Source organism: Oncorhynchus mykiss, chromosome 24 (assembly GCF_057628025.1).
Source record: "Oncorhynchus mykiss isolate SJ-2025 chromosome 24, ASM5762802v1, whole genome shotgun sequence".
Lineage (NCBI taxonomy): Eukaryota > Metazoa > Chordata > Actinopteri > Salmoniformes > Salmonidae > Oncorhynchus > Oncorhynchus mykiss.
Window position 1 is genome coordinate 23944287 of NC_143045.1, and position 26466 is coordinate 23970752.

Below are 26466 nucleotides of genomic sequence, written 5' to 3' on the forward strand. Positions count from 1 at the left end.
GGATCCATTAAACAAACTATTCAAGCCTGTTTATGTATCAGTACGTGTCTTGATTTGAGGATAAACTGTACAAATAAAGTCTTATTCACACTTTATAAGAATACATGGTAGTGTAAACATGAGAACTTCTGAAAACACATCAGAAGCCTAGAACCCTATATCTATTAGAAATCAAAGGAGCTTTTTTCAGTTCTACCTGATTATTTCCACTTTTAAGCCAAGGTCCAGGGAGGTAGAGGGTTTTCTGGGGACCGATGGACCAGTGGCGTCCAAGATTCTGCCCGTTGATAAAGACCACTCCTTTACTCCAGCCCTGTGGATGGAAACACTGTAATCAGTGACTTGACAATCAGAGTTTAGAGTTTCTCTGGGAACTTCTTTCATCAGTATGTGTGTCTGATGAGGGATGGGCCTACTACACTATAAACCAATAAACCAGAGATAGGTCTACCATACTATACGAATAAACCAGCAGGGACGCAGTATGGACAGGTGGTGATCTCTATCATAACCACAGAGCCTGTTGGGCTGCTTTACACACAGGCAGTCTGATGAAGGTGTCTCTGGGATGGCCGTCCACATACAGCATACCCTGGAAGAACCCTGGGAAGGAAGGCTTCTGGGGGACTGAGTTCCACTGGCTTGCTGCACTCAGTCTGAAACATGGGAGGAGATCAAATCAAATTTATTTATATAGCCCTTCGTACATCATGTGATATCTCAAAGTGCTGTACAGAAACCCAACCTAAAACCCCAAACAGCAAGCAATGCAGGTGTTGAAGCACATTGGCATGGAAAAACTCCCTAGAAAGGCCAAAACCTAGGAAGAAACCTAGAGAGGAACCAGGCTATGAGATCACCCTATTATAACACAGGAAATCACTGACTAGCATTACAATACAGATCATATAAACTTTAATGGTCAAATGCAGCCATTTTTTTCTCAATATGAAGTCTTGTTTTCAATTAAAAAAACAAACAAAAATAGCTTCTTAGCAAAGGGCAATTTCTCAAGCAAGAATTTTGCTTGGACTGTTTGAGAGTGGTCTGAGTGGGGAGGGGAGAACTGAAATTCGCTGTTATTGGCAGAGAGGTTTTGTACTCTCTTTCTTATCGATCTATTAACTAATTTACAGCATGGTGATTTTTTATTTATTTTACCTTTATTTAACTAGGCAAGTCAGTTAAGAACAAATTCTTATTTTCAATGACGGCCTAGGAACAGTGGGTTAACTGCCATGATGTCACCATGGAAGGCCAAAACTCCCTCCCACCAAAACAGGCTGAAATTTCAGGTGGTCTTTTCATACAGCTATTACACTAAAAGGGCATTATGCAAATGTTTACAATTTCGCAGTATTATTCTAACCTCATAGTGTGGAAATATATATGAAACACAAAATAATCCCATTTATGACTGCACTTGGCCTATGAGACAACCTGATATGCCAGTTAAATTTACAATGACAACAGTTATACAACGATTGGGTCTAATCCTTGACGCTGATTGGTTAAAAGCGCATTCCAGTCGGTGTCTTTTCCACAAGTTACCACCATCAAAGCTATGATGGTGAAATGTATATTTACTCTGTTCCATCTCACTATGCAATCCACTGTCTCAGCCCAGCCAGACAATTTATAATCTTAATCCCCACTGTAAAAAGCATCTAGACATTCTTTTAGACGAGCAATTGGTTTTCAATAACGGAGATTTGTATAAAACCTGCAGTCTGAATCTCTGACATTTGCAACATTGTTTCAACATTGAAATTCGATCTCCAGCTGTCTCATAGTAATTAACGTGTAGGGATGGGAAGTTGGAATGAGACAGACGGGCAGGCATCTTTTCTGAGCCAGTCGAAATCATGAATCAGCATAATTTTTATGGACATATACAAAGAAATGTCAATAAAAAAAACAGGTACAACTAAATGAAACACAGCTAGTTTGTTTTCTTTCCAGCTTCAGTTTGAAGTGATTGTGTTAGCTGTGTTGTTAGCTAACTCTCTGAACATCAGCGTCCTGATGAGAGAGCACATTTTCTATGCCAGGTGAAATCGAGCATCATTAGCTCATTCTTATGAATGTATCCAAATAAAGCCACTTAAACAAATGCAAATGCAGCTACTTTGTTGTTATTCTGGCTGCACTGTTTGACATGACTGTAAATTAGCCATAGTTTGCTAGCTAGAAAGCAAGGTATAAGAACGTTGCCAGCCAGTACAGCAATAGAACATTTAGAAAAGAATGACTGGGTCATGTCCATAGATACAGAACAAAAAGGACTTAACGACTGGGTCGGGTCTCTGGCAACCAACCCGATAGAACGAACGACTAGTCGGCTTGGGTAGCAACCCTAGATTTGTGTCAGGACGATATCTCGTTGAAGGATGAAATAGTATGAATAAATTAATCAAAATAAAGCTCATGAAAATATGTCAATCATTATTTGAATATGTTGGTAACCCGTTGTATAAAAGTGATAATGCCCTCGAAGCTGGTGCGTTTCAATTCAGGCTATAGGTGTGCTGCCGGCCTTCGACTTTGTCTCGGGCCTAACAACACCCGTGCCAATATATCTTCTAGACACCGGCTTCTCAGGCATTATCACTTAAATTATAAACTGTAAGAGCCAGAATGGACCTTATTGTTGTATAAATTAAATGATCAGGACAAACCTCTTTAGGAAGTTTGGCTTCATATCCAAACAGTAGATTGTAAAGTCCTTCAGAGGCACGTGGTTCAATACAATATCTCCCACCAGACCTAGAACAGGGTGATAATGCAACGAAAGATTAAGAGCTGCATGGGCGAGTAACAATGCAATTATTCCAAGACCTCATGGATACGTTCACTATTTGTTGAACATTTAGGTCTATCCACTTTAACAACTATGTACAGTTGTCACAGCAATGAAGGATTAAACCTGAAGGTCTACAGTGCCTTTAATGTACGCTTTCTGCCATGGAATTCTGATTGTTAAAGTGGTAGTAACTAAGAATAACATACCTTTACGCTGATCATCTAGGGCTTTCCCATAATTCACTCTTCCACAGTTCTCCACAAGTAAACTCAATGTTCGCTCTCCCTTCAATGGAAAATACATAAAACATGTGGAAACCACTAATTGATGCACTACAGTCAACAATGCATAGTACCCAAAGACAATAGAAGAACATGTGGCTTTCAGTTGGACTGCAGAGAGTAATTGATCCAATCTTCCGCTGTGCTATAGGACAGCATGGACTTGTTTTCCAATAACAGGCAGGTGCAAAGTTAGTGATTACGATTCCTCTTTGTTAGAACAAAATTTGTCTGAAAAACTGTTTGCTTAATCCTGTCACCTTAGTAACAAACTCATTGATCAGCATCACCAGAAGCTTTCACCTCTATCATGGTGTTGAATATCAACTAGCCAGTTTACAAAGCAGCTCAGCAGCACACCTATAGACTGAATCTAAACACACAGTATCACCATACCTTCCCATCAGGCAGTGCAAACTCCACCGATTTATAGTCCAGGACACCAACAAAGTGTCTGTCCACAAACACCTAGAAGACAACTTTATTAGTACAAATGATGTATTGTCATACGGTGTGCACCATACAGTATAGTACATTCATGCCATGTAGCTGTGTGTCTGTACTCACCAGGGCTCTGTCTTTAACATTTTTCTTGGAGTTCAGAAGGCCTCCCCTGCGGATGGTGGTCTCATATAGAGTGTAGCCATAGGACTGACCATTATTACTGTTGACAGGAAGGTTCTCCATGTTGACAGGCTCCTCTGACTTCAAGGGCTTGATGATGAAACATTGTCAATGTAGCGCATTCAATTAAATTAAGAACATTATGGAATCAACATCAACCCTTGAAGAGATAGAGTATTGCCAGGTCTCAGCTGACAGCATCCTACTTGACCCTTAGCTCACCTTCTCAGTAAACTGCAGGCTCTCCCACAGTGACAGATGCTGCTGAATGATGACAGGCTCATACACTCTCCTGGCCTGGAGAGAGGGAACCTCAGGAAGCTTCTCACCTGAGACACACAGATACATGTGCCAGTTAGACATTTTTTCTCAAATTGCATATGGTGCCTGTTTTCCAAAACTTCAATAGTATTTTATGTGAATGTTTGAAAGAGAAAGCTTACTGTGAAACTGGCTGAATAAATTCCTCAAGAGCTGATACTTGGTGGTGTAATCTCCAGCCTCGGATAGCGGTGCATCATAATCTAAAAAATAAAATAAAAAATATTCAGATGACAACTTTTTGCTTTGCAAGTAATATTACATTTGATAGGATACATAAAACCTACCATAGCTGCCGACCTGAGGTTTGTAGGTGCCAAGGTTCGCCACAGCTCCATTCATGAAGCCAAAGCTGGTTCCACCATGGAACATATAGAGGTTGATGGATACACCTGGCTCCAGTATCTGTGACACCACAGCCAACATGTCTACCAGAAAAGTAGACAGACAGAATCAATGATAGACGGTGGGCAATCATACAGTCCTTAGACTGATGAATGGATGGTCCTGTGTGGCTCAGTTGGTAGAGCATGGCACTTACAATGCCAGGGTTGTGAGTTCAATTCCCAAGGGGGACCAATACAAACAAAATATGATGTATGCACTCATTAGTGTAAGTTGCTCTGGGCAGGAGTGTCTGCTGAATGACAAAGTGTAAAAGATGGATGAACTTTAAGAGTTGCTATAACTAGGGGTTATGTGACATGATCTTAACCTAGTTTATAATGAAACTTACCCTCTGCTGGAAACACGTGGTGAGATTCACTCCAGACATCGAACCACCCAGACCAGTACTCCATTACAAGCAGAGGTTTCTGGGGCTACAGTAAGGGCAAAGTCACACTTCATCTTTGGACCACTATGTTTTCTCAGATGCAAGACAAAATAGAAGAAAATAGAGAATCATTGGCACTATACCTGCATGTACGCTAAATATTGTATTGTTCCGTAGGCCAGTCTTTGAAGGTTTACCGTCTTGAGGACTTAAAAAAGGAGGGGTTCAAGTGATGAACAATGTAGACTAAATAAGGATATTTTCTAGCAGCATCTATTGAAAGCAAGTGTAATGGCACAAAGATGTGCTTCAATGTACATTACCAAATATCAAGATCTAGCAATAGAAAACCACTACCTCCATCCACTCCTCCACATTTGAGCCCCTCCCGGTTGTCTGATGTCAGCAGGAGTTCATTGGTTCCTCTGGATAGTAGAGCCTGTCAATGAGAATACAGTTTCACTATACATTTATAGGTCACTGCAAAAGTCTATACTGGGCATACAGTATGATGCAGATGGTGAGAAACAGTACAGTCTCACAGTACCTCCTTTATAAAAGGCATGTAGTGTTCATCCTTTGCATATGAGCCATACTCATTCTCCACTTGAACTGCAATGATGGGGCCTCCCTCTTTAAACTATAAAACAAAGAGGACAACATGTATTGACAGCTAGCTCACTAACACCCCTGCGAACCGCTCTAACAGATATCAGGACTTAATAACTTGGATAATAAGGAAACTAATTTACGTACTTGTAGAGGCTTAATTATTGGGATGAGTGTGTCGAAGAAAGAGTTCACTGCTTCTGTGAAGCCAGGGTAGGTTGTCCTCAACTTCATGTTTTTGTCACGTAACAGCCAGCTTAAAAGAAAATAACTGTTATAAGGATGTCTCATTCAACATGTTGGTTTGTGTTCCGGGATTCATCCAATGGCATTGAGGAGTATACCACCTCAGTCATCGGCTTCATCAATAAGTGCGTCAACAACACCGTCCCCACAGTGACCGTATGTATGTACATATCCCAACCAGAAGCCATGGATTACAGGCAACATCCACATCGGGCAAAAAGTCTAGAGCTGCCACTTTCAAGGAGCGGGACACTAATCTGGACGCTTATAAGAAATAACGCTATGCCCTCAGACGAACCACTAAGATTGAATCCTACTATACCGGCTCTGACACTCGTCGGCTGTAGCAGGGCTTGAAAACTATTACGGCCTACGAAGGGGAACCCAGACACGAGCTGCCCAGTGACGCAAGCCTACCAGATGAGCTAAATGCCTTTTATGCTCGCTTCGAGGCAAGCAACACTGAAGCATGCACGTGAACATCAGCTGTTCTGGATGACTACGTGATAACGCTCTCGGTGGCCGATGTGAGCAAGACCTTTAAACAGGTCAACATTCACCAAGCCACGGGGCTAGATGGATTACCATTACCGTGTAGTGAAAGCATGCGCAGACCAACTGGCAAGTGTCTTCACTGACATTTTAAACCTCCCCTGACCGAGTCTGTAATACCTACATGTTTCAAGTAGACCACCATAGTCCCTGTGCCCAAGGAAGCGAAGTTAACCTGCTTAAAGGATTTCCGCCCCGTAGCACTCACGTCGGTAGCCATGAAGTGCTTTGAAAGGCTGGTCATGGCTCACATCAACAGCTTCCTCCCGGATACCCTAGACCAGTGGTTCCCAAACTTTTTATAGTCCCGTACCCCTTTAAACATTCAACCTCCAGCTGCGTACCCCCTCTAGCACCAGGGTCAGCGCACTCTCAAATGTTGTTTTGATATCATTGTAGGCCTCCCACACTCTATACAATACATTTATTAAACATAAGAATGTGTGAGTTTTTTTCACAACCCAGCTCGTGGGAAGTGACAAAGAGCTCTTCTAGGACCAGGGCACAAATAATAATAAATAATTTTGCTCATTATTTAGCCATCTTACATGTAAAACCTTATTTGTTCATCAAAAATTGTGACTAACTCACCACAGGTTAATGAGAAGGGTGTGCTTGAAAGGATGCACATAACTCTGCAATGTTGGGTTGTATTGGAGAGTCTCAGTCCTAAATCATTTTTCACACACAATCGGTGTCTGTATTTAGTTTTCATGCTAGTGAGGGCCAAGAATCCACTCTCATTATAGGTACGTGGTTGCAGAGGGCATCAGTGTCTTAACAGCGTAATTTCCCAAGGCAAGAAACTCAGAGCAGACCTATCCAGAAATCTGGCAGTGGCTTCTGAATAAATTACATTTTCACATAACTGCTTGTTGCAATTTTGATGAGAGTCCAGGCTCTATCGCAGCCGGCCGCGACCGGGAGACTCATGTGGCGGCGCACAATTGGCCCAGCTTTGTCCGGGTTAGGGGAGGGTTTGACTGGCAGGGATGTCCTTGGCCCTCTCGCACTAGCGACTCCTATGGCGGGCCGGGCACAGTGCACGCTGACACGGTCCGCAGGTGTATGGTGTTTCCTCCGACACATTGGTACGGCTGGCTTCCGGGTTAAGTGGGCATTCTGTCAAGAAGCAGTGAAGCTCGGTTGGGTTGTGTTTTGGAGGACACATGGCTCTAGACTGTCACCTCTACCGAATTCATACGGGAGTTGATGCGATGAGACAAGACTGTAATGACCAATTGGATACCACGTCGGGGATAAAATAATGTTTTATAATAATAAAATAATTGTCATGTTGTCAATTGTCATGTTTTGTTTCTAAATGTCTGTGCATGAGTGAAGGTTTCTCGGGAGAGAGTAACAGTTAATATGATTGGATGTTAATTATTTGACTAGGATACCTGTATTTGACATTGTATTTTTATTTCGCTGAACACGAGATGGTTTAATTTTATTTTTGGCAGTGAAACGATGCTACTCAGGCAAGAGAAAAAACCTCACCCAAAATGTATACACATGTTCAAAAGTTTGGGGTCACTTAGAAATGTCCTTCTTGGCTTTGGGGGTGACCAGTGAGATAGCCAGGTCGATGAATACGGCTGCACAGTAATGAGTCTTATCAATGGCGGTTATGATGTCGTTTATGACCTTGAGCGTGGCTGAGGTGCACCGATGACCAGCTCTGAAACCAGATTGCATAGCGGAGAAGGTACGGTGGGATTCGAAATGGCCGGTAATCTGTTTGTTAGCTTGACTTTCAAAGACCTTAGAAAGACAGGGTAGGATAGATATAGGTCTGCAGCAGTTTGGTTCTAGAGTGTCACCCCCTTTGAAGAGGGGGATGACCGTGGCAGCTTTCCAATCTTTGGGAATCTCAGACGATACGAAAGAGAGGTTGAAAAGGCTAGTAATAGGGGTTGCAACAACTTCGGCAGATAATTTTAGAAAGAGAGCGTCCAGATTGTCTAGCCCGGCTGATTTGTAGGGGTCCAGATTTTGCAGCTCTTTCAGAACCTCAGATATCTGGATTTGGGTGAAGGAGAAATGGTGGGGGCTTTGGCGGGTTGCTGTGGAGGGTGCCGGGCAGTTGACCGGGATAGGGGGTAGCCAGGTAGAAAGCATGGCCAGCCGTAGAGAAATGATTATTGAAATTCTCAATTATATTGGATTTATTGGTGGTGACAGTGTTTCCTAGCCTCAGAGTAGTGGGCAGCTGGGAGGAGGTGCTCTTATTCTCCATGGACTTTACAATGTCCCAGAACTTTTTTGAGTTAGTACTACAGGATTCAAATTTCTGTTTGAAAAAGCTAGCCTTAGCTTTCCTAACTGCCTGTGTATATTTGTTCCCAACCTCCCTGAAAAGTTGCATATCACGGGGGCTATTCGATGCTAATGAAGAAAGCCACAGGATGTTTTTGTGCTGGTCAAGGGCAGACAGGTCTGGAGTGAACCAAGGACTATATCTATTCCTAGTTCTACATTTTTTGAATGGGGCATGCTTATTTAAGATGGTGAGGAAGGCACTTTTAAAGAATAGCCAGGCATCTACTGACGGGATGAGGTCAATGTCATTCCAGGATACCCCGGCCGGGTCGATTAGAAAGGCCTGCTCGCAGAAGTGTTTTAGGGAGCGTTTAACAGTGATGAGGGGTGGTCATTTGGTCGCAGACCCATTACGGATGCAGGCAAACAGCAGAGGTGTATTTGGAGGGCGAGTTAGTTAGGATGACATCTATGAGGGTGCCCGTGTTTACGGATTTGGAGTTGTACCTGGCAGGTTCATTGATAATTTGTGTGAGATTGAGGGCATCAAGCTTGGATTGTAGGATGGCCGGGGTGTTAAGCATGTCCCAGTTTAGGTCACCTAGTAGCACGAGCTCAGAAGATAGATGGGGGCAATCAATTCACATATGGTATCGAGGTCACAGCTGAGGGAGGTCTATAGCAAGCGGCAACAGTGAGACTTGTTTCTGGGAAGCTGAATTTTTAGAAGTAGAAGCTCGAATTGTTTGGGTACAGACTTGGATAGTAATACAGAACTCTGCAGGCTATCTTAGTAGTAGATTACAACACCGCCCCCTTTGGCAGTTCTATCTTGGCGGAAAATGTTATAGTTAACGATGGAGATTTCAGGGTTTTTGGTGGTTTTCCTAAGCCAGTATTCAGACACGGCTAAGACATCCGGGTTGGCAGAGTGTGCTAAAGCCGTGAGTAAAACAAACTTAGGGAGTAGGCTTCTAATGTTATCATGCATGAAACCAAGGCTTTTACGGTTACAGAAGTCAACAAATGAGAGCACCTGGGGAGTGGGAGTGGAGCTAAGCAATGCAAGACTTGGATTAACATTAACATGTACAAATTACCTCGACTAACCTGTACCCCCGTACATTGACTCGGTACCGGTACCCCCTGTATTATAGCCTCGTTATTGTTATTTTATTGTGTTACTGTGGTTAAGGGCTTGTAAGTAAGCATTTCACGTTCAGGTCTACACTTGTTGTATTCGGCACATGTGACAAATAAAGTTTGATTTGATCCCTGCTACAAAGTTAAAGGCTTAAAGTAATGGAAACAACCTGGGGAGCCCTCCTAAGTCCCACTCAGCACAGATGTAGGGTCCTGGCCGCAGAATCACCCAGAGCCCCAACTCTGCTGCTAGGCTGATGTACGCCCTGAGAAACAGAGAAAAACAGAGAGTTAAAGCTCAACAGCTCTATCAAACATATTCATCACAAAATCATAAAAGTCTTCCTTACTTTAAATCCAACTGGTCCTGGAAGTTGAAAACCCCTCTCTCTGGCTCATGAAGGTTCCATGGCACATATCTGGAAAATAAGCAGTCATTCTCAGTATCCCTCCATAGTAGAGCAGCAGTAAGTGGTGGTATAAGAGAACATGAGGTGTTCTGTGTGTCCCTACGTGGTGAGAGTGTTGACCCCACAGGCCCTCATCTTCAGCAGCCGGTCCTCCCAGTAGGCTCTGGGGACGCGGAAGTAGTGGATAGAGCCCCCCAGGATGCGAAAGGGCTCTCCCTCCAGAGTGAACTGAAAGGAGTTGGCCCTCAGACCCTCTTTCTGGCTCATTCTCCTCACCTCTGGCTGCAGGCTGGAAGAAACAGACAAACCACTGTCTGGATCTCTTATGAATGTTATGAATAATCACGCTTAAGACAAGAATTAGAGCAACTGTGTAGGGACTAATAAATAAATACAACTTGTAATATACTGTATGATGATAGCATATATTATGACTAGAATCGATAGCTATGTTATTCTAAGACAGTCAATTCAACACATAATAAAATATCCCTATGTAGATTGACCAATCTCAGCTAATGTTAAAATTAAGAATCTTACCTTCTACGTTGATTTTCACAAAGTCTAAAGCTGAAATAATGTTCAGTATGGCTTATACCCATCTACTGAAGCAGAGCTCACGCGGACGGTTTCAACGAATGGAGAACAATGAAGAAAGGCCTAGAATGCTTTGAACAAGGGAAACCATTGTTGTTTCAGAACACTGCTGTTATTTTAGTGTTGAAGCTATAGTATACTGAACATAAATATAAAACGCAACACGTAAATTGTTGGTCCCATATTTTATGAGCTGAAATAAAAAGACCCCAGAAATGTTCCACATGCACAAAAAAAGCGAATTTCTCTAAAATATTGTGCACACATTTGTTTACATCCCTGTTAAGTGAGATTTCTCCTTTGCCAAGATAATCTATCCTCCTGACAGGTGTGGCATATCAAGAAGCTCATAAACTGCATGATCATTACACAGGTGCACCTTGTGCTGGGAACAATAAAAGGACATTCTAAAATTAGCAGTTTGTCAAATAAGACAACGCCACAGATGTTTCAAGTTTTGAGGGATAGTGAAATTGGCATGCTGACTGCAGGAATGTCCACCAGAGCGGTTGCCAGAAAATTGAATGTTAATTTCTCTACCATGAGCCGTCTCCAACATCGCTTTAGGGTATTTGGCAGTGCGTCCAACCAGCCTCACAACCGCAGACCACGTGTAACCACGCCAGCACAGGACTTCCACATTAGGCTTCTTCACCTACAGGATCGTCTGAGACCAGCCACCCCAACAGTTGATGAAACTGTAGGTTTGCACAACCAAAGAATTTCTGCAAACTGTTAGAAACTCTCTCAGGGAAGCTCATCTGTGTGCTCGTCGTCCTCACCTTCGATGGCCACTGGCACGCTGGAGAAGTGTGCTCCACGGATGAAACCTAGTTTCACTGTACCAGGCAGATGGAAGACTGTATGGCGTTGTGTGGGCCAGCGGTTTGCTGATGTCAACATTGTGAACAGAGTGCCCCATGGTGGCAGTGGGGTTATGGTATGGGCATGCATAAGCTACGGACAAAGAACACAATTGCATTTTAGAATTGACCATTTGAATGCACAGAGATAACATGACAAGATCCTGAGGCCCATTGTCGTGGCATTCATCCGCCGTCATCACTTCATGTTTCAGCATGATAATGCCCATGTTCAATGTGTCAAATCGAAGGGCCTGTTGTCCGGACTTCTGGCAGTCTCTATGGGGGTGCCACAGGGTTCAATTCTCAGGCCGACTCTCTTCTCTGTATACATCAATGATGTAGCTCTTGCTGCTGGTGATTCTCTGATCCACCTCTATGCAGACGATACCATTCTGTATACTTCTGGCCCCTCTTTGGACACCGTTAACTAACCTCCAGACGAGCTTCAATCCCATACAACTCTCCTTCCGTGGCCTCCAACTGCTCTAAAATGCAAGTAAAACTAAATGCATGCTCTTCAACCGATCGCTGCCCGCACCTGCCCGCCCGTCCAGCATCACTACTCTGGACTAGAGGTCGACTGATTATGATTTTTCAAGGCCGATACCGATTATTGGAGGACCAAAAAAGCCGATACCGATTAAATCGGACTATTTAATTTAAAATAAACACTTATTTTAACTTCATATAAAACATAAATAAAATACATTTAGCCTCAAATAAATAATGAAACATGTTCAATTTGGTTTAAATAATGCAAAAACAAAGTGTTGGAGAAGAAAGTAATATGTGCCATGTAAGAATGTGTGCCATGTAAAATATGTGCCATGTAAAAAAGCTAACGTTTAAGTTCCTTGCTCAGAACACATGAAAGTTGGTGGTTCCTTTTAACATGAGACTTCAATATTCCAAGGTAAGAGGTTTTAGGTTGTAGTTAATATAGTATTTATAGGACTATTTCTCTCTATACCATTTGTATTTCATATACCTTTGACTATTGGATGTTCTTATAGGCACTATAGTATTGCCAGTGTAACAGTATAGCTTCCGTCCCCCTCCTCGCCCCTACCTGGGCTCGAACCATCGACAACAGCCACACTCGAAGCATCGTTACCCATCGCTCCACAGGGGAATAACTACTCCAAATCTAAAAGCGAGGGACGTTTGAAACAGTATTAGCGCACAACCAGCTAACTAGCTAGCCATTTCACATTGGTTATACCAGCCATTAGGCTGATAGGCTTGAAGTCATAAACAGCGCTGTGCTTGCAAAGAGCTGCTGGCAAAACGCACAAAACGTTTATTATTTCAGCGAAATACGGAACCGTTCGGTATTTTATCTAACTGGTGGCATCCCTAAGTCTAAACATTCTTGTTACATTGCACAACCTTTAATGTATGTCATAATTACATACAATTCTGGCAAATTAGTTCGCAATGAACCAGGCAGTCCAAACTGTTGCATATCACCCTGACTGCGTGCAATGAAAGCAGAGAAATGACAAATTTCACCTGGTTAATATTGCCTGCTAAACTGGATTAGTAGTTATAACTAGTGATTATGATTGTTTTTTATAAGATAAGTTTAATACTAGCTAGCAATTTACCTTGGCTTCTACTGCATTTGCGTAACAGGCAGGCTACTCGTGGAGTGCAATGGTTAGAGCGTTGGACTAGTTAACTGTGCGGTTGCAAGATTGAAACCCCCTGAGCTGACAAGGTGAAAATCTGTCGTTCTGCCCCTGAACAAGGCAGTTAACCCACAGTTCCTAGGCAGTCATTGAAAATAAGAATTTGTTCTTAACTGACTTGCCTAATTAAAAAAAAGGTATATATATTTTATATATAGATATATATATATATATTCACATACATACAGTGGAGCAAAAAAGTATTTAGTCAGCCACCAATTGTGCAAGTTATCCCACTTAAAAAGATGAGAGTGGCCTGTAATTTTCATCATAGGTACACTTCAACTATGACAGACAAAATGAGAGAAAAAAAAATCCAGAAAATCAAATTGTAGGATTTTTAATGATTTTTTTTGCAAATAAGTATTTGGTCACCTACAAACAAGCAAGATTTCTGGCTCTCACAGACCTGTAACATCTTCTTTAAGAGGCTCCTGTCCTCCACTCGTTACCTGTATTAATGGCTCCTGTTGGAACTTGTTATCAGTATAAAAGACACCTGTCCAGAACCTCAAACAGTCACACTCCAAACTCCACTATGGCCAAGACCAAAGAGCTGTCAAAGGACAGCAGAAACAAAATTGTAGACCTGCACCAGGCTGGGGAGACTGAATCTGCAATAGGTAAGTAGCTTGGTTTGAAGAAATCAACTGTGGGAGCAATTATTAGGAAATGGAAGACATACAAGACCACTGATAATCTCCCTCGATCTGGGGCTCCACGCAAGATCTCACCCCGTGGGGTCAAAATGATCACAAGAACGGTGAGCAAAAATCCCAGAACCACACGGGTGGACCTCGTGAATGACCTGCAGAGAGCTGGGACCAAAGTAACAAAGCCTACCATCAGTAACACACTACGCTGCCAGGGACTCAAATCCTGCAGTGCCAGACATGTCCCCCTGCTTAAGCCAGTACATGTCCAGGCCCGTCTGAAGTTTGCTAGAGAGCATTTGGATGATCCAGAAGAAGACTGGGAGAATATCATATGGTCAGATGAAACCAAAATATAACTTTTTGGTAAAAACTCAACTCGTTGTGTTTGGAGAACAAAGAATGCTGAGTTGCAGCCAAAGAACACCATACCTACTGTGAAGCATGGGGGTGGAAACATCATGCTTTGGGGCTGTTTTTCTGCAACGGGACCAGGACGACTGATCCGTGTAAAGGAAAGAATGAATGGGGCCATGTATCGTGAGATTTTGAGTGAAAACCTCCTTCCATCAGCAAGGGCATTGAAGATGAAACGTGGCTGGGTCTTTCATCATGACAATGATCCCAAACACACCGCCCGGGCAACGAAGGAGTGGCTTCGTAAGAAGCATTTCAAGGTCCTGGAGTGGCCTAGCCAGTCTCCAGATCTCAACCCCATAGGAAATCTTTGGAGGGAGTTGAATGTCCGTGTTGCCCAGAAATAGCCCCAAAACATCACTGCTCTAGAGGAAATCTGCATGGAGGAATGGGCCAAAATACCAGCAACAGTGTGTGAAAACCTTTTGAAGACTTACAGAAAACGTTTGACCTTTGTCATTGCCAACAAAGGGTATATAACAAAGTATTGAGATAAACTTTTGTTATTGACCAAATACTTATTTTCCACCATAATTTGCAAATAAATTTATTAAAAATCCTACAATGTGATTTTCTGGATTTTTTTTCTTCTCATTTTGTCTGTCATAGTTGAAGTGTACCTATGATGAAAATTACAGGCCTCTCTCATATTTTTAAGTGGGAGAACTTGCACAATTGGTGGCTGACTAAATACTTATTTTGCCCCACTGTGTGTGTGTGTGTATATATATATCTTTTTTTTTTTAAATAATCGGAAATCGGCGCCCAAAAATACAGATTTCCGATTGTTATGAAAACTTGAAAATCTAATTAAATTGGCCATTCCGATTAAATCGGTCGACCTCTACTCTGGACGGTTCTGACTTAGAATATGTGGACAACTACAAATACCTAGATATCTGGTTTGACTGTAAACTCTCCTTCCAGACTCACATTAAGCATCTCCAATCCAAAGTTAAATCTAGTATCGCCTTCCTATTTTGCAACAAAGCATCCTTCACCCATGATGCCAAACATACCCTCGTAAACTGACCATCCTACCGTAATTTACAAAATAGCCTCCAACACTCTACTCAACTAATTGGATGCAGTCTATCACAGTGCCATCTGTTTTATCACCAAAGCCCCATATACTACCCACCACTGCGACCTGTACACTCTCGTTGGCTTGCCTTCACCTCATACTCGTCGCCAAACCCATTGGCTCAAGGTCATCTACAAGTCTCTGCTAGGTAAAGCCCTGCCTTATCTCAGCTCACTGGTCATCATAGCAGCACCCACCCGTAGCACGTGCTTCAGCAGGTATATCTAACTGGTCACCCCCAAAGCCAATTCTTCACTTGGCAGCAGAGAAGTGGAAGGAAAGGCGCCCAATGACTGAAACTAACTGCAAAAAAAAAAATCACTGAAGCTGGAGACTCATCTCTCCCTCACTAGCTTTAAGCACCAACTGTCAGAGCAGCTCACAGATCACTGCACCTGTACATAGCCCATCTGTAAATTGCCCATCCAACTACCTCATCCCCATACAGTATTTATTTATTTATTTATCTTGCTCCTTTGTACCCCAGTATCTCTACTAGAGGTCGACGATTAATCGGAATGGCCGATTAATTGGGGCCGATTTCAGGTTTTCATAACAATCGGAAATTGGTATTTTTGGACGTCGTTTTTGCCGATTATTATTTTTTTAATTACAACTTTATTTAACGAGGCAAGTCAGTTAAGAACACATTGTTATTTTCAATGACGGCCTAGGAACGGTGGGTTAACTGCCTTGTTCAGGGGCAGAACAACAGATTTTTACCTTGTCAGCTCAGGGATTCAAACTTGCAACCTTACGGTTAACCAGTCCAACGCTCTAACCACCTGCCTCATGAGGAGCCTGCATGTTATGCGAATGTAGTAAGAAGCCAAGGTAAGTTGCTAGCTAGCATTAAACTTATCTTATAAAAAACAATCATAATCACTAGTTACATGGTTGATGATATTACTAGTTTATCTAGCGTGTCCTGCGTGTCCTATAATCGATGCAGTGCGCATTCGTGAAAAAGGACTGTCGTTGCTCCAACGTGTACCTAACCATAAACATCAATGCCTTTCTTAAAATCAATACACAGAAGTATATATTTTTTAAACCTGCATATTTAGCTAAAAGAAAGGTTAGCAGGCAATATTAACCCGGTGAAATTGTGTCACTTCTCTTGCATTCATTGCACGCAGAGTCAGGGTATATGCAACAGTTTGGGCTGCCTGGCTCATTGCGGACTAATTTGCCAGAATTTTACGTAATTTTGACATAACATTGAAGGTTGTGCAATGTAACAGCGATATTTAGACTTAGGGATGCCATCTATTAGATAATACGGGACCGTTCCGTATTTCACTGAAAGAATAAACGTTTTGTTTTTTAAATGATAGTTTCCGGATTCGACCAAAGGCTCGTATTTCTGTGTGTTATGTTATAATTAAGTCTATGATTTGATAGAGCAGTCTGACTGAGCGATGGTAGGCAGAAGCAGGCTCGTAAGCATTCATTCAAACAGTACTTTCATGCGTTTTGACAGCAGCTCTTCGCAATGCTTCAAGCATTGCGCTGTTTATGACTTCAAGCCTATCAACTCCCGAGATTAGGCTGGTGTAACCGATGTGAAATGGCTAACTAGTTAGCAGGGTGCGTGCTAATAGCGTTTCAAACGTCACTCGCTCTGAGACTTGGAGTAGTTGTTCCCCTTGCTCTGCATGGGCAACGCTGCTTCGTGGGTGGCTGTTGTCGATGTATTCCTGGTTCGAGCCCAGGTAGCGGCGAGGAGAGGGATGGAAGCTATACTGTTACACTGGCAATACTAAAGTGCCAAAAAGAACTAGAGGTCGACCGATTAATCGGAATGGCTGAGTAATTAGGGCCGATTTAAAAAGTTTTCATAACAATCGGAAATCGGTATTTTTGGGCGCCGATTTACAGATATTTTTTTTTTACACCTTTATTTAATCTTTATTTAAAAGATTAAGAACACATTCTTATTTTCAATGACGGCCTAGGAACGGTGGGTTAACTGCCTTGTTCAGGGGCAGAAAGACAGATTTTCACCTCGTCAGCTCGGGGGATCCAATCTTGCAACCTTAGTTAACTAGTCCAATGCAATAACGACCTGCCTCTCTCTCGTTGCACTCCACAAGGAGACTGCCTGTTACGCAAATGCAGTAAGCCAAGTTAAGTTGCTAGCTAGCATTAAACTTCTCATAAAAAACTATCAATCATAATCACTAGTTAACTACACATGGTTGATGATATTTCTAGATATTATCTATCGTGTCCTGTGTTGCATATAATCTGACTGAGCATACAAGCATCTAAGTATCTGACTGAGCGGTGGTAGGCAGAAGCAGGCACGTAAACATTCATTCAAACAGCACTTTCGTGCATTTTGCCAGCAGCTCTTCGTTGTGCGTCAAGCATTGCGCTGTTTATGACTTCAAACCTATCAACTCCCTAGATGAGGCTGATGTGACCGAAGTGAAATGGCTGGCTAGTTAGCGCGCCCTAATAGCATTTCAAACGTCACTCGCTCTGAGCCTTGGGTTGGTTGTTTCCCTTGCTCTTCATGGGTAACGCTGTTCGATGTGGTGGCTGGTTCGAGCCCAGGGAGGAGCGAGGAGAGGGACGGAAACTATACTGTTACACTGGCAATACTAAAGTGCCTATAAGAACATCCAATAGTCAAAGGTTCATGAAATACAAATGGTATAAAGGGAAATAGCCCTATAATAACTACAACCTAACATTTCTTACCTGGGAATATTGAAGACTCATGTTAAAAGGAACCACCAGCTTTCATATGTTCTCATGTTCTGAGCAAGGAACTCAAACGTTAGCTTTCTTACATGGCACATATTGCACTTTTACTTTCTTCTCCAACAGTTTGTTTTTGCATTATTTAAACCAAATTGAACATGTTTCATTATTTATTTGAGGCTAAATTGATTTTATTGATGTATTATATTAAGTTAAAATAATAATAATTGTCATTATTACAAATAAATAAATAAATAAATAAATATATATATATATATTTTTTTTTTTTTAAAATCGGTATTGGCTTTTTTTGGTCCTCCAATAATCGGTATCGGCGTTGAAAAATCATAATCGGTCGACCTCTAATCTCTACTTGCACATTCATCTTCTGCACATCTACCATTCCAGTGTTTAATTGCTATATTATAATTACTTCGCCAACATGGCCTATTTATTGCCTCACCTCCCTTATCCTACCTGATTTGCACACACTGTATATAGACTTTTTCCACTGTATTATTGACTGTGTGTTTGTTTATTCCATGTGTAACTCTGTGTTGTTGTATGTGTCGAACTGCTTTGCTTTATCTTGGCCACGTCACAGTTGTAAATGAGAACTTGTTCTCAACTTGCCTACCTGGTTAAATAAAAAATACAAATACAAATGTTGCAAGGATCTGTACACGATTCCTGAAAGTTGAAAATGTCCCTGTTCTTCCATGGCCTGCATACTCATCTGACATGTCACCTATTGAGCATGTTTGGCACGCTCTGGATCGACGTGTACGACAGTGTTACAATTCCCACCAATATCCAGCAATATCCAGCAACTTCTCATAGCCGTTTTAGAGTAGTGGAACAACATTCCACAATAAACAGCCTGATCAACTCTATGCGAAGGCGATGTGTCGTGCTGCATGAAGCAAATGGTGGTCACACCAGATACTTGCCTTGTTTCTTTGATCCAGACCACACCCTTACCTTTTTTTAAGGTATCTGGGACCAACAGATGCATATCTGCATTCCCAGCCATGTGAAATCCATAGATTAAGGCCTAATTAATATATTTCAATTGACTGATTTCCTTATTTGAACTGTAACTCAGTAAAATCTTTGAAATGGTTGTATGTTGAGTTTATATTTTGGTTCAGTGTAGTTCATGGACCAGACCTCCAAATGTGGGTCTTCAGACTCACTTGGGATGACGATGTGATTTTAGTGATTTTCTTGAAGGTCTATGTCCCTAGTGGAAAATGTGTGATAGCAGTGCAGCATTGGCAGCTGTCTCTGTGTTGTCACTCTTTCTTTCACTCCATTCATTTTTCACATTGGGATTTTATCCTATGAAAAACAAAGTTATTGCTTACATATAGCCTTTAATCATATACAATGCATTCGGAAAGTATTCCAACCCCTTGACTTTTTCCCACATTTTGTTACGTTACAGCCTTATTCTAAAATTGATTACATTATATTTCTTCCTCATCAATCTACACACAATACTCCATAATGACAAAGCGAAAACAAGTTTAGAAATGTTTGCAAATGTATTGAAAATTAAATTCAGAAATATCTTATTTACATACGTTTTCCTCTAGGAATTTGCCTGTGCTTAGCTCTATTCCTATTAATATATATTTTTTCTCCTCAAATAACAAAAAGACAATCTTATTGAAATAAGTATTCAGACCCTTTGCTATCAGACTTTTGAAATTGAGCTCAGGTGCATCCTGTTTCCACTGATCATCCTTGATGTTTCTACAACTTGGAGTCCACCTGTGGTAAATTCAATTGATTGGACATGATTTGGAAAGGCACACACCTGTCTATATAAGGTCCCACAGTTGACAGTGCCTTTAGAGCAAAAACCAAGATATGAAGTTGAGGGAATTGTCTGTGTAGCACAGAGACAGGATTGTGTCGAGGCATAGATATGAGGAAGGGTACCAAAACATTTCTGCCTAGAAGGCCAGCATCCCAGATTTGCCTCTTCACTGTTGACATTGAGACTGGTGATTTGCAGGTACTATTTAATGAAGCTGCCAGTTGAGGACTTGTGAGGTGTCTGCTTCTCAAACGAATGTACTTTTCCTCTTGCTCAGTTGGGCACGGGGGTCTCCAACTCTTTCTATTCTGGTTAGAGCCAGTTTGTGCTGTTCTGTGAAGGGTTGTACACAGTGTTGTACAACATCTTCAGTTTCTTGGCAATTTCAATCGAACCCACCAATGCCGATGCTCCAGATACTCAACTAGTCTAAAGAAGGCCAGTTGTATTGCTTCTTTAAATCAGGACTACAGTTTTCAGCTGTGCTAACATACTTGCAAAAAGGTTTTCTAATGATCAATTGGTCTTTTAAAATGATAAACTTGGATTAGCTAACACAACGTGCCATTGGAACACAGGAGTGATGGTTGCTGATAATGGGCATCTGTACACCTATGTAGATAATCCATTAAAAAAAATGTTTCCATCTACAAAAGACATTTACAACATTAACAATGTCTACACTTTATTTCTGATCAATTTTAGTTTATTTTAATGGACAAAAAAACGTGCTTTTATTTCAAAAACAAGGACATTTCTAAGTGACCCCAAATTTATGAACCATAGTATGTATATACGCCCACTAAAAACCACTTTGCACCTCGAGTGATGAAGTAGCCACTATTAAACCACAAAAAAAATGGTGATGTAGGTGAAAAGTGGCAGTGATAGCCATGGGGAAGGAGCAGCTTTCAAAGTCCGGACTTCTTTTTGAAGTCCGACAACGAGCAGAACAATGTTCGGTGCAAATTGTGCCGTAGACAGGTGGCTACCAAGTCTGGTAATACGACAAACCTGTTTCACCATCTGAAGCAAAATCACTCTTTGGAACATGCAGAAAGTTTGAGTTTGCAACACCGCATTGATAAACGCCTCAAGCACCAGCCAAATCTAGGGATGTTCACCCGAAGCAGTCAACACTGACAGCGTTTATGCCCTACGAGCAAACATCGAAAAGACAAAGACATCACAAATGCTATTATGTATTGCATTGCTAAGGACACGCTACCAATTAGCACAGTAGAAAATGAATGTTTCAAGAGGCTTATCAATTTAATTGACCCAGGTACGTTGTACCTGGCCGCAAACATTTCTCACACCACACTGCCTAAACTCTACGCCGAGTGTAGGGAAAACGTTGAGGAACAGCTCAAGACAGATTTGACGTATTTTGCTACTACTACTGATCTGTGGTGTAGTCGCATGTCAGAGCCTTATATTAGCATCACTATCCACTATATTGACAGAGTGGAATCTTCGAAATAAATGCCTTCAAACATACTTTCCCAACGACCACACGGGTGACGCTATAGCAGATGGGCTCATTGATGCTCTCGCCTCCTGGGGACTCAGTCAAGACAGACAGGTCTGCAACGGATAGTGGTGCGAACGTGGTGAAGGCCGCTCAAATCAACAAATGGACCCGACTGCAATGTTTTGGACATCGTCTGCACTTGGCCAATGGTAAGTAACCTTGTCAATTGTGTATATTGTGTTAGATGAAACTAAATGTGCATTTTTTTTTTCATCAACTGATTGTTAAATATTACATTTGTACATAACTAAAAGGGATTATTGTGATTTTAACACTATTAAAATCTCAAGATTTCTCTTAGAGAACGGGTAGAGACAAACGGGTGGATCGAGCAATTGCACTGAGATGTAGTGCAAGAACCGCTGCATCCATGTCTGTGTGTTAACTATTTAACTGTACTAGAATGCTTAAAAGGCAGCTAAAATGTTAAATATCGGTATAATTTTTTTTCTGTCAAGGAAAATATCGGAATCGGACAAACATGTAATATCGGTGCATCACTAGCTGTAACGTAACAAAGTGTGGGAAAAAATCAAGTGGTTTGAATACTTTCCAAATGCACTGTATCATTGGAAAGCTTAGATTAGCTCCATGTCATCTACAAGATCCTGCTCGGTAAAGTCCCCCCTTATCTCAGCTCACTGGTCACCATAGCATCACCCACCTGTAGCACGCGCTCCAGCAGGTATATCTCTCTCTGGTCACCCCCAAAACCAATTATTTTCTTTGGCCACCTCTCCTTCCAGTTCTCTGCTGCCAATGACTGGAACGAACTACAAAAATCTCTGAAACTGGAAACACTTTTCTCCCGCACTAGCTTTAAGCACCAGCTGTCAGAGCAGCTCACAGATTACTGCACCTGTACATAGCCCACCTATAATTTAGCCCAAACAACTTTTATTTATTTTTTATTTTTATTTCACCTTTATTTAACCAGGTAGGCTAGTTGAGAACAAGTTCTCATTTGCAACTGCGACCTGGCCAAGATAAGGCATAGCAGTGTGAACAGACAACACAGAGTTACACATGGAGTAAACAATTAACAAGTCAATAACACAGTAGAAAAAAGGGGAGTCTATATACATTGTGTGCAAAAGGCATGAGAAGGTAGGCGAATAATTACAATTATGCAGATTAACACTGGAGTGATAAATGATCAGATGGTTATGTACAGGTAGAGATATTGGTGTGCAAAAGAGCAGAAAAAAAAATAAATAAAAACAGTATGGGGATGAGGTAGGTGAAAATGGGTGGGCTATTTACCAATAGACTATGTACAGCTGCAGCGATCGGTTAGCTGCTCAGATAGCAGATGTTTGAAGTTGGTGAGGGAGATAAGTCTCCAACTTCAGCGATTTTTGCAATTCGTTCCAGTCACTCTACCTCTTTCCCTACTGTATTTATTTTATTTATTTAGCTCCTTTACACCCCATTATTTTTACTTTGCACATTCTTCCACTGCAAATCTACCATTCCAGTGTTTTACTTGCTATATTGTATTTACTTTGCCCCATGGCCTTTTTTTTTTTGCCTTTACCTCCCTTATCTCACCTAATTTGCTCACATTGTATATAGACTTGTTTCTACTGTATTATTGACTGTATGTTTGTTTACTCCATGTGTAACTCTGTGTCGTTGTATGTGTCGAACTGCTTTGCTTTATCTTGGCCAGGTCGCAATTGTAAATGAGAACTTGTTCTCAACTTGCCTACCTGGTTAAATAAAGGTGAAATAAAATAAATAAAAAAGATTCCGTTATCAATCAGACACATGTTTGGAATGTTCAGGCCAACAGAACGTTTACCTTTGACCTCTCGGGTACAAATCAGAATTACCTGTATAAATTGCTTTAAAAAGGAAACCCTGATACATTTTAAACTTTGTTTGACAAGTGGTTCTTAAAGGCCATGATATTACCATTCAAATTATAATATATAACCAACTTTGAAAGCACCACCTATCACTATTGTTAAAAAAATAGCCCATATTGTGCCGCTGCCATTAAAAATGGTGTAAGCTTAGCCATATAATTACACGTAGTGGCTATGTTTTTGGATTGCAATTTTGGTGATAGAATCTCCAAATTGCGCACACACACAGCTAGAACAGGATTTTTTTTTTTTGCAGATACAGGGCCATACAGGGCCATCACAGGACCCATGCATTAACCCCACAGAAGCTTTTTCACAATATGGCCGCCAAACAACTCAAAGGGGTATTATTTAATTGATTTCGCATGACTATACCTGCATGTATGAAATACAGGCCTAATTGTAATATCTAAAAATGTTCATAGTGATGTGGAATACACAACCAAATGTGCCTAATATACAGTACCAGTGACAAGTTGACAAACTTACTCATTCAAAGGTCTTAGTTTATTTGTACTATTTTCTACATTTTAGAATAATAGTGAAGACATCAACATGAAATAACACATATTGAATCATCTAGTAACCAAAAATGTGTTAAATCAAAATATATTTGAGATTCTTCAAAGTAGCTACCCTTTGCCTTGATGACAGCTTTGCACACTCTTGGCATTCTCTCAATCAGCTTCACCTGGAATGCTTTTTCAACAGTCCTTAAAGGAGTTCCCACATGTGCTGAGCATTTGTTGGCTGCTTTTCCTTCACTCTGCGGTCAAACTCATCCCAAACCACCTCAATTGGATTGAGGTCAGATGATTGTGGAGGCCAGGTCATCTGATGCATTACTCCATCACTCTCCTTGGTCAAATAGCCCTTACACAGCCTGGATGTGTGTTTTGGGTCATTGTCCTGTTGAAAAACAAATTATAGTCCCACTAAGCGCAAAACAGATGGGATGGCGTATCGCTGCAGAATCCTGTGGTAGCCATGCTGATTAAGTGTGCCTTGAATTCTAAATAAATCACAGATAGTGTCAACAGCAAAGCACCCCCACACCTCCTCCTCCATGCTTATTATTATTGGTGTTCTTTAGTAGTGGTTTATTTGCAGCAATTCAACCACGAAGGCCTGATTCACACAGTCTCCTCTGAACAGCTGATGTTGAAGTGTCTGTTGAACTCTGAAGCATTTTTTGGGGCTGCAATTCCTGAGTCTGGTAACTTTATTGAACTTGTCCTCTGCAGCAGAGGTAACTCTGGGTCTTCCTTTCCTGTGGCGGTCCTCATGAGAGCCAGTTTCATCATTGCGCTTGATGGTTTTTGCGACTGCACTTGAAGAAACTTTGAAAGTTCTTAAAATGTTCCGGACTGACTGACCTTCATGTCTTAAAGTAATGGACTGTAATTTCTAAGCTAATTTGAGCTGTTCTTGCCATAATATGGACTTGGCATTTTACCAAATAAGGCTATATAATGTATACCACCCCTACCTTGTCACAACCCAACCCAACTCAAACGTGTTAAGAAGGAAAGAAATTCCACAAATGAACTTTTAACAAGGCACACCTGTTAATTTAAATGGATTCCAGGTTACTACCTCATGAAGCTGGTTGAAAGAATGCCAAGAGTTAGCAAAGCTGTCAAGGCAAAGAGTGGCTACTTTGAAGAATCTCAAATATGAAATATATTTGATGTGTTATTTCATTTTTAAATGTCTTCACTATTATTCTACAATGTAGAAAATAGTACAAATAACAAAAAACGTGGTTTGAGTAGGTGTCTCAACTTTTTATTGGTAGTGTATATTAACATTACATTCCCAGAATTAAGAATGTGCCCAAAAAGCTGTCAGAATTGCTTATTTCTGAAGATGTTATGATCAATAATTGCAATATCTTCAAACATGTCAAATGTATATGTACATGTGAGTAGTCATGGATGTGAGCTGACCAAAATATATGCAATGTTATCCTATTAACTGTTTTCATAAAACAGAGGACTAGAAACTTGTACAATTCCATAGGAATACCAATACATTTTAAAGTAAGCTCCAAAAAGTATTGGGACAGTGACACAGCTCTGTACTCCAACACTTTGGATTCAATACAATGACGGAGGTTAAAGTGCAGACTGACTGGTATTTTCATCCATATCGGGTGAACCGTTTAGAAATTACAACACTTTTTGTACATAGTACCCCCATCTTAGGGGACCAAAATTATTGGGACAAATTAACTTATGTGAATTAAAGTAGTCAAACGTTTAGTATTTGGTCCGAAATTCTTAGCACGCAATGACTATATCAAGCTTATGACTTTACAAACTTGTTGGATGTGTAAGAATATTCGAAGATCAATATACAACGCAGATGATTAAAAGGTCAAGAGGGAATTAATAATCAATGGAAGATGTTTTTCAGTTCAACATCATTTAGAATCTGTATAGGGGTTTCAGCCCGGACTCATAGATACATGTGGCAAGTTCTCATTAGTTCAAATTGTTTATACATTGATCCTGAAATGGGATACTTGTAATCTGGCCATTTGGACAATTTTATTGCAGGAATTGGTCAACCACAGGCTAGGGTTGGGGGTTTAAAACTAAATATTGTCTCTTTGTTCAGTGGAGAGAAACACTGAGGACAGGGAAGAATGACCAGCTACTTCCCAACATAACAACCATGATTTGTTATCTTTGAATAAATATATTTTTCTCCCCCCTGATTTGCTTTGCGGCCTGTGTTATCGAAGAATAACATCAACGCTAATACTCCAGGTCGCAGTTGTAAATGAGATCTTGTTCTCAACAGGCCTACCTGGTTAAATAATGGTGAAATTAAAACTTGGTGCCGTGAACCGGATGATTTGGTCTCTAACAACAACAAGAAGAAAACTCAACCCACTTTCCACTGTGGTGTTATTTCCCTCATTGAGTTCTTACCTCAAAATTGCCTTGCTATTCATGTTGAATAAATTAGTCTGTTAATATGAACTAAGCAAGCTGAAAACTTGGATAAAACGTTTTCCCCATTACAATCTAGTATAAACAGTAGGCTATAGCACCAAATGGTAAGATTCCGGTGTTGCAAGTTCGCCTGACCTGTCTTTTTACTGATTTTGATGTAAGGACAACACGTGATACAATATATTGCAACTATCCGTTTCATAGTGCCTATTGAAAGCGAGCAA

The 26466-nt window shown here is 41.1% G+C and overlaps 1 protein-coding gene across 4 annotated transcripts in view; it reads right to left on the reverse strand.

Moving 5' to 3' along the window:
• glb1l2 (galactosidase beta 1 like 2) overlaps window positions 1-26466 on the reverse strand; it is a 28891-nt gene that overhangs the window by 1651 nt on the left and 774 nt on the right. Inside the window, exons 2-18 of one of the 4 annotated variants that reach the window (XR_016491396.1) lie at window positions 10133-10318; window positions 9970-10038; window positions 9790-9885; window positions 5561-5669; window positions 5352-5444; window positions 5162-5243; window positions 4948-5012; window positions 4766-4850; window positions 4330-4457; window positions 4152-4232; window positions 3931-4037; window positions 3652-3798; window positions 3481-3552; window positions 3010-3088; window positions 2679-2766; window positions 542-656; window positions 197-313 (exon numbers count right to left, since the gene is read on the reverse strand). Coding sequence is in view for 2 of the 4 variants with exons in the window: in XM_021582847.3 (XP_021438522.1) it covers window positions 197-313; window positions 542-656; window positions 2679-2766; window positions 3010-3088; window positions 3481-3552; window positions 3652-3798; window positions 3931-4037; window positions 4152-4232; window positions 4317-4457; window positions 4766-4850; window positions 4948-5012; window positions 5162-5243; window positions 5352-5444; window positions 5561-5669; window positions 9790-9885; window positions 9970-10038; window positions 10133-10296 (1710 nt within the window). In the remaining 2 variants the exon portion in view is untranslated. Of the gene's footprint in view, window positions 1-196; window positions 314-451; window positions 657-2678; window positions 2767-3009; window positions 3089-3480; window positions 3553-3651; window positions 3799-3930; window positions 4038-4151; window positions 4233-4316; window positions 4458-4765; window positions 4889-4947; window positions 5013-5161; window positions 5244-5351; window positions 5445-5560; window positions 5670-9789; window positions 9886-9969; window positions 10039-10132; window positions 10319-26466 lie in introns of those variants that run through there. The other 3 variants (XR_016491395.1, XM_021582847.3, XM_090218746.1) reach the window with 3 other exon arrangements.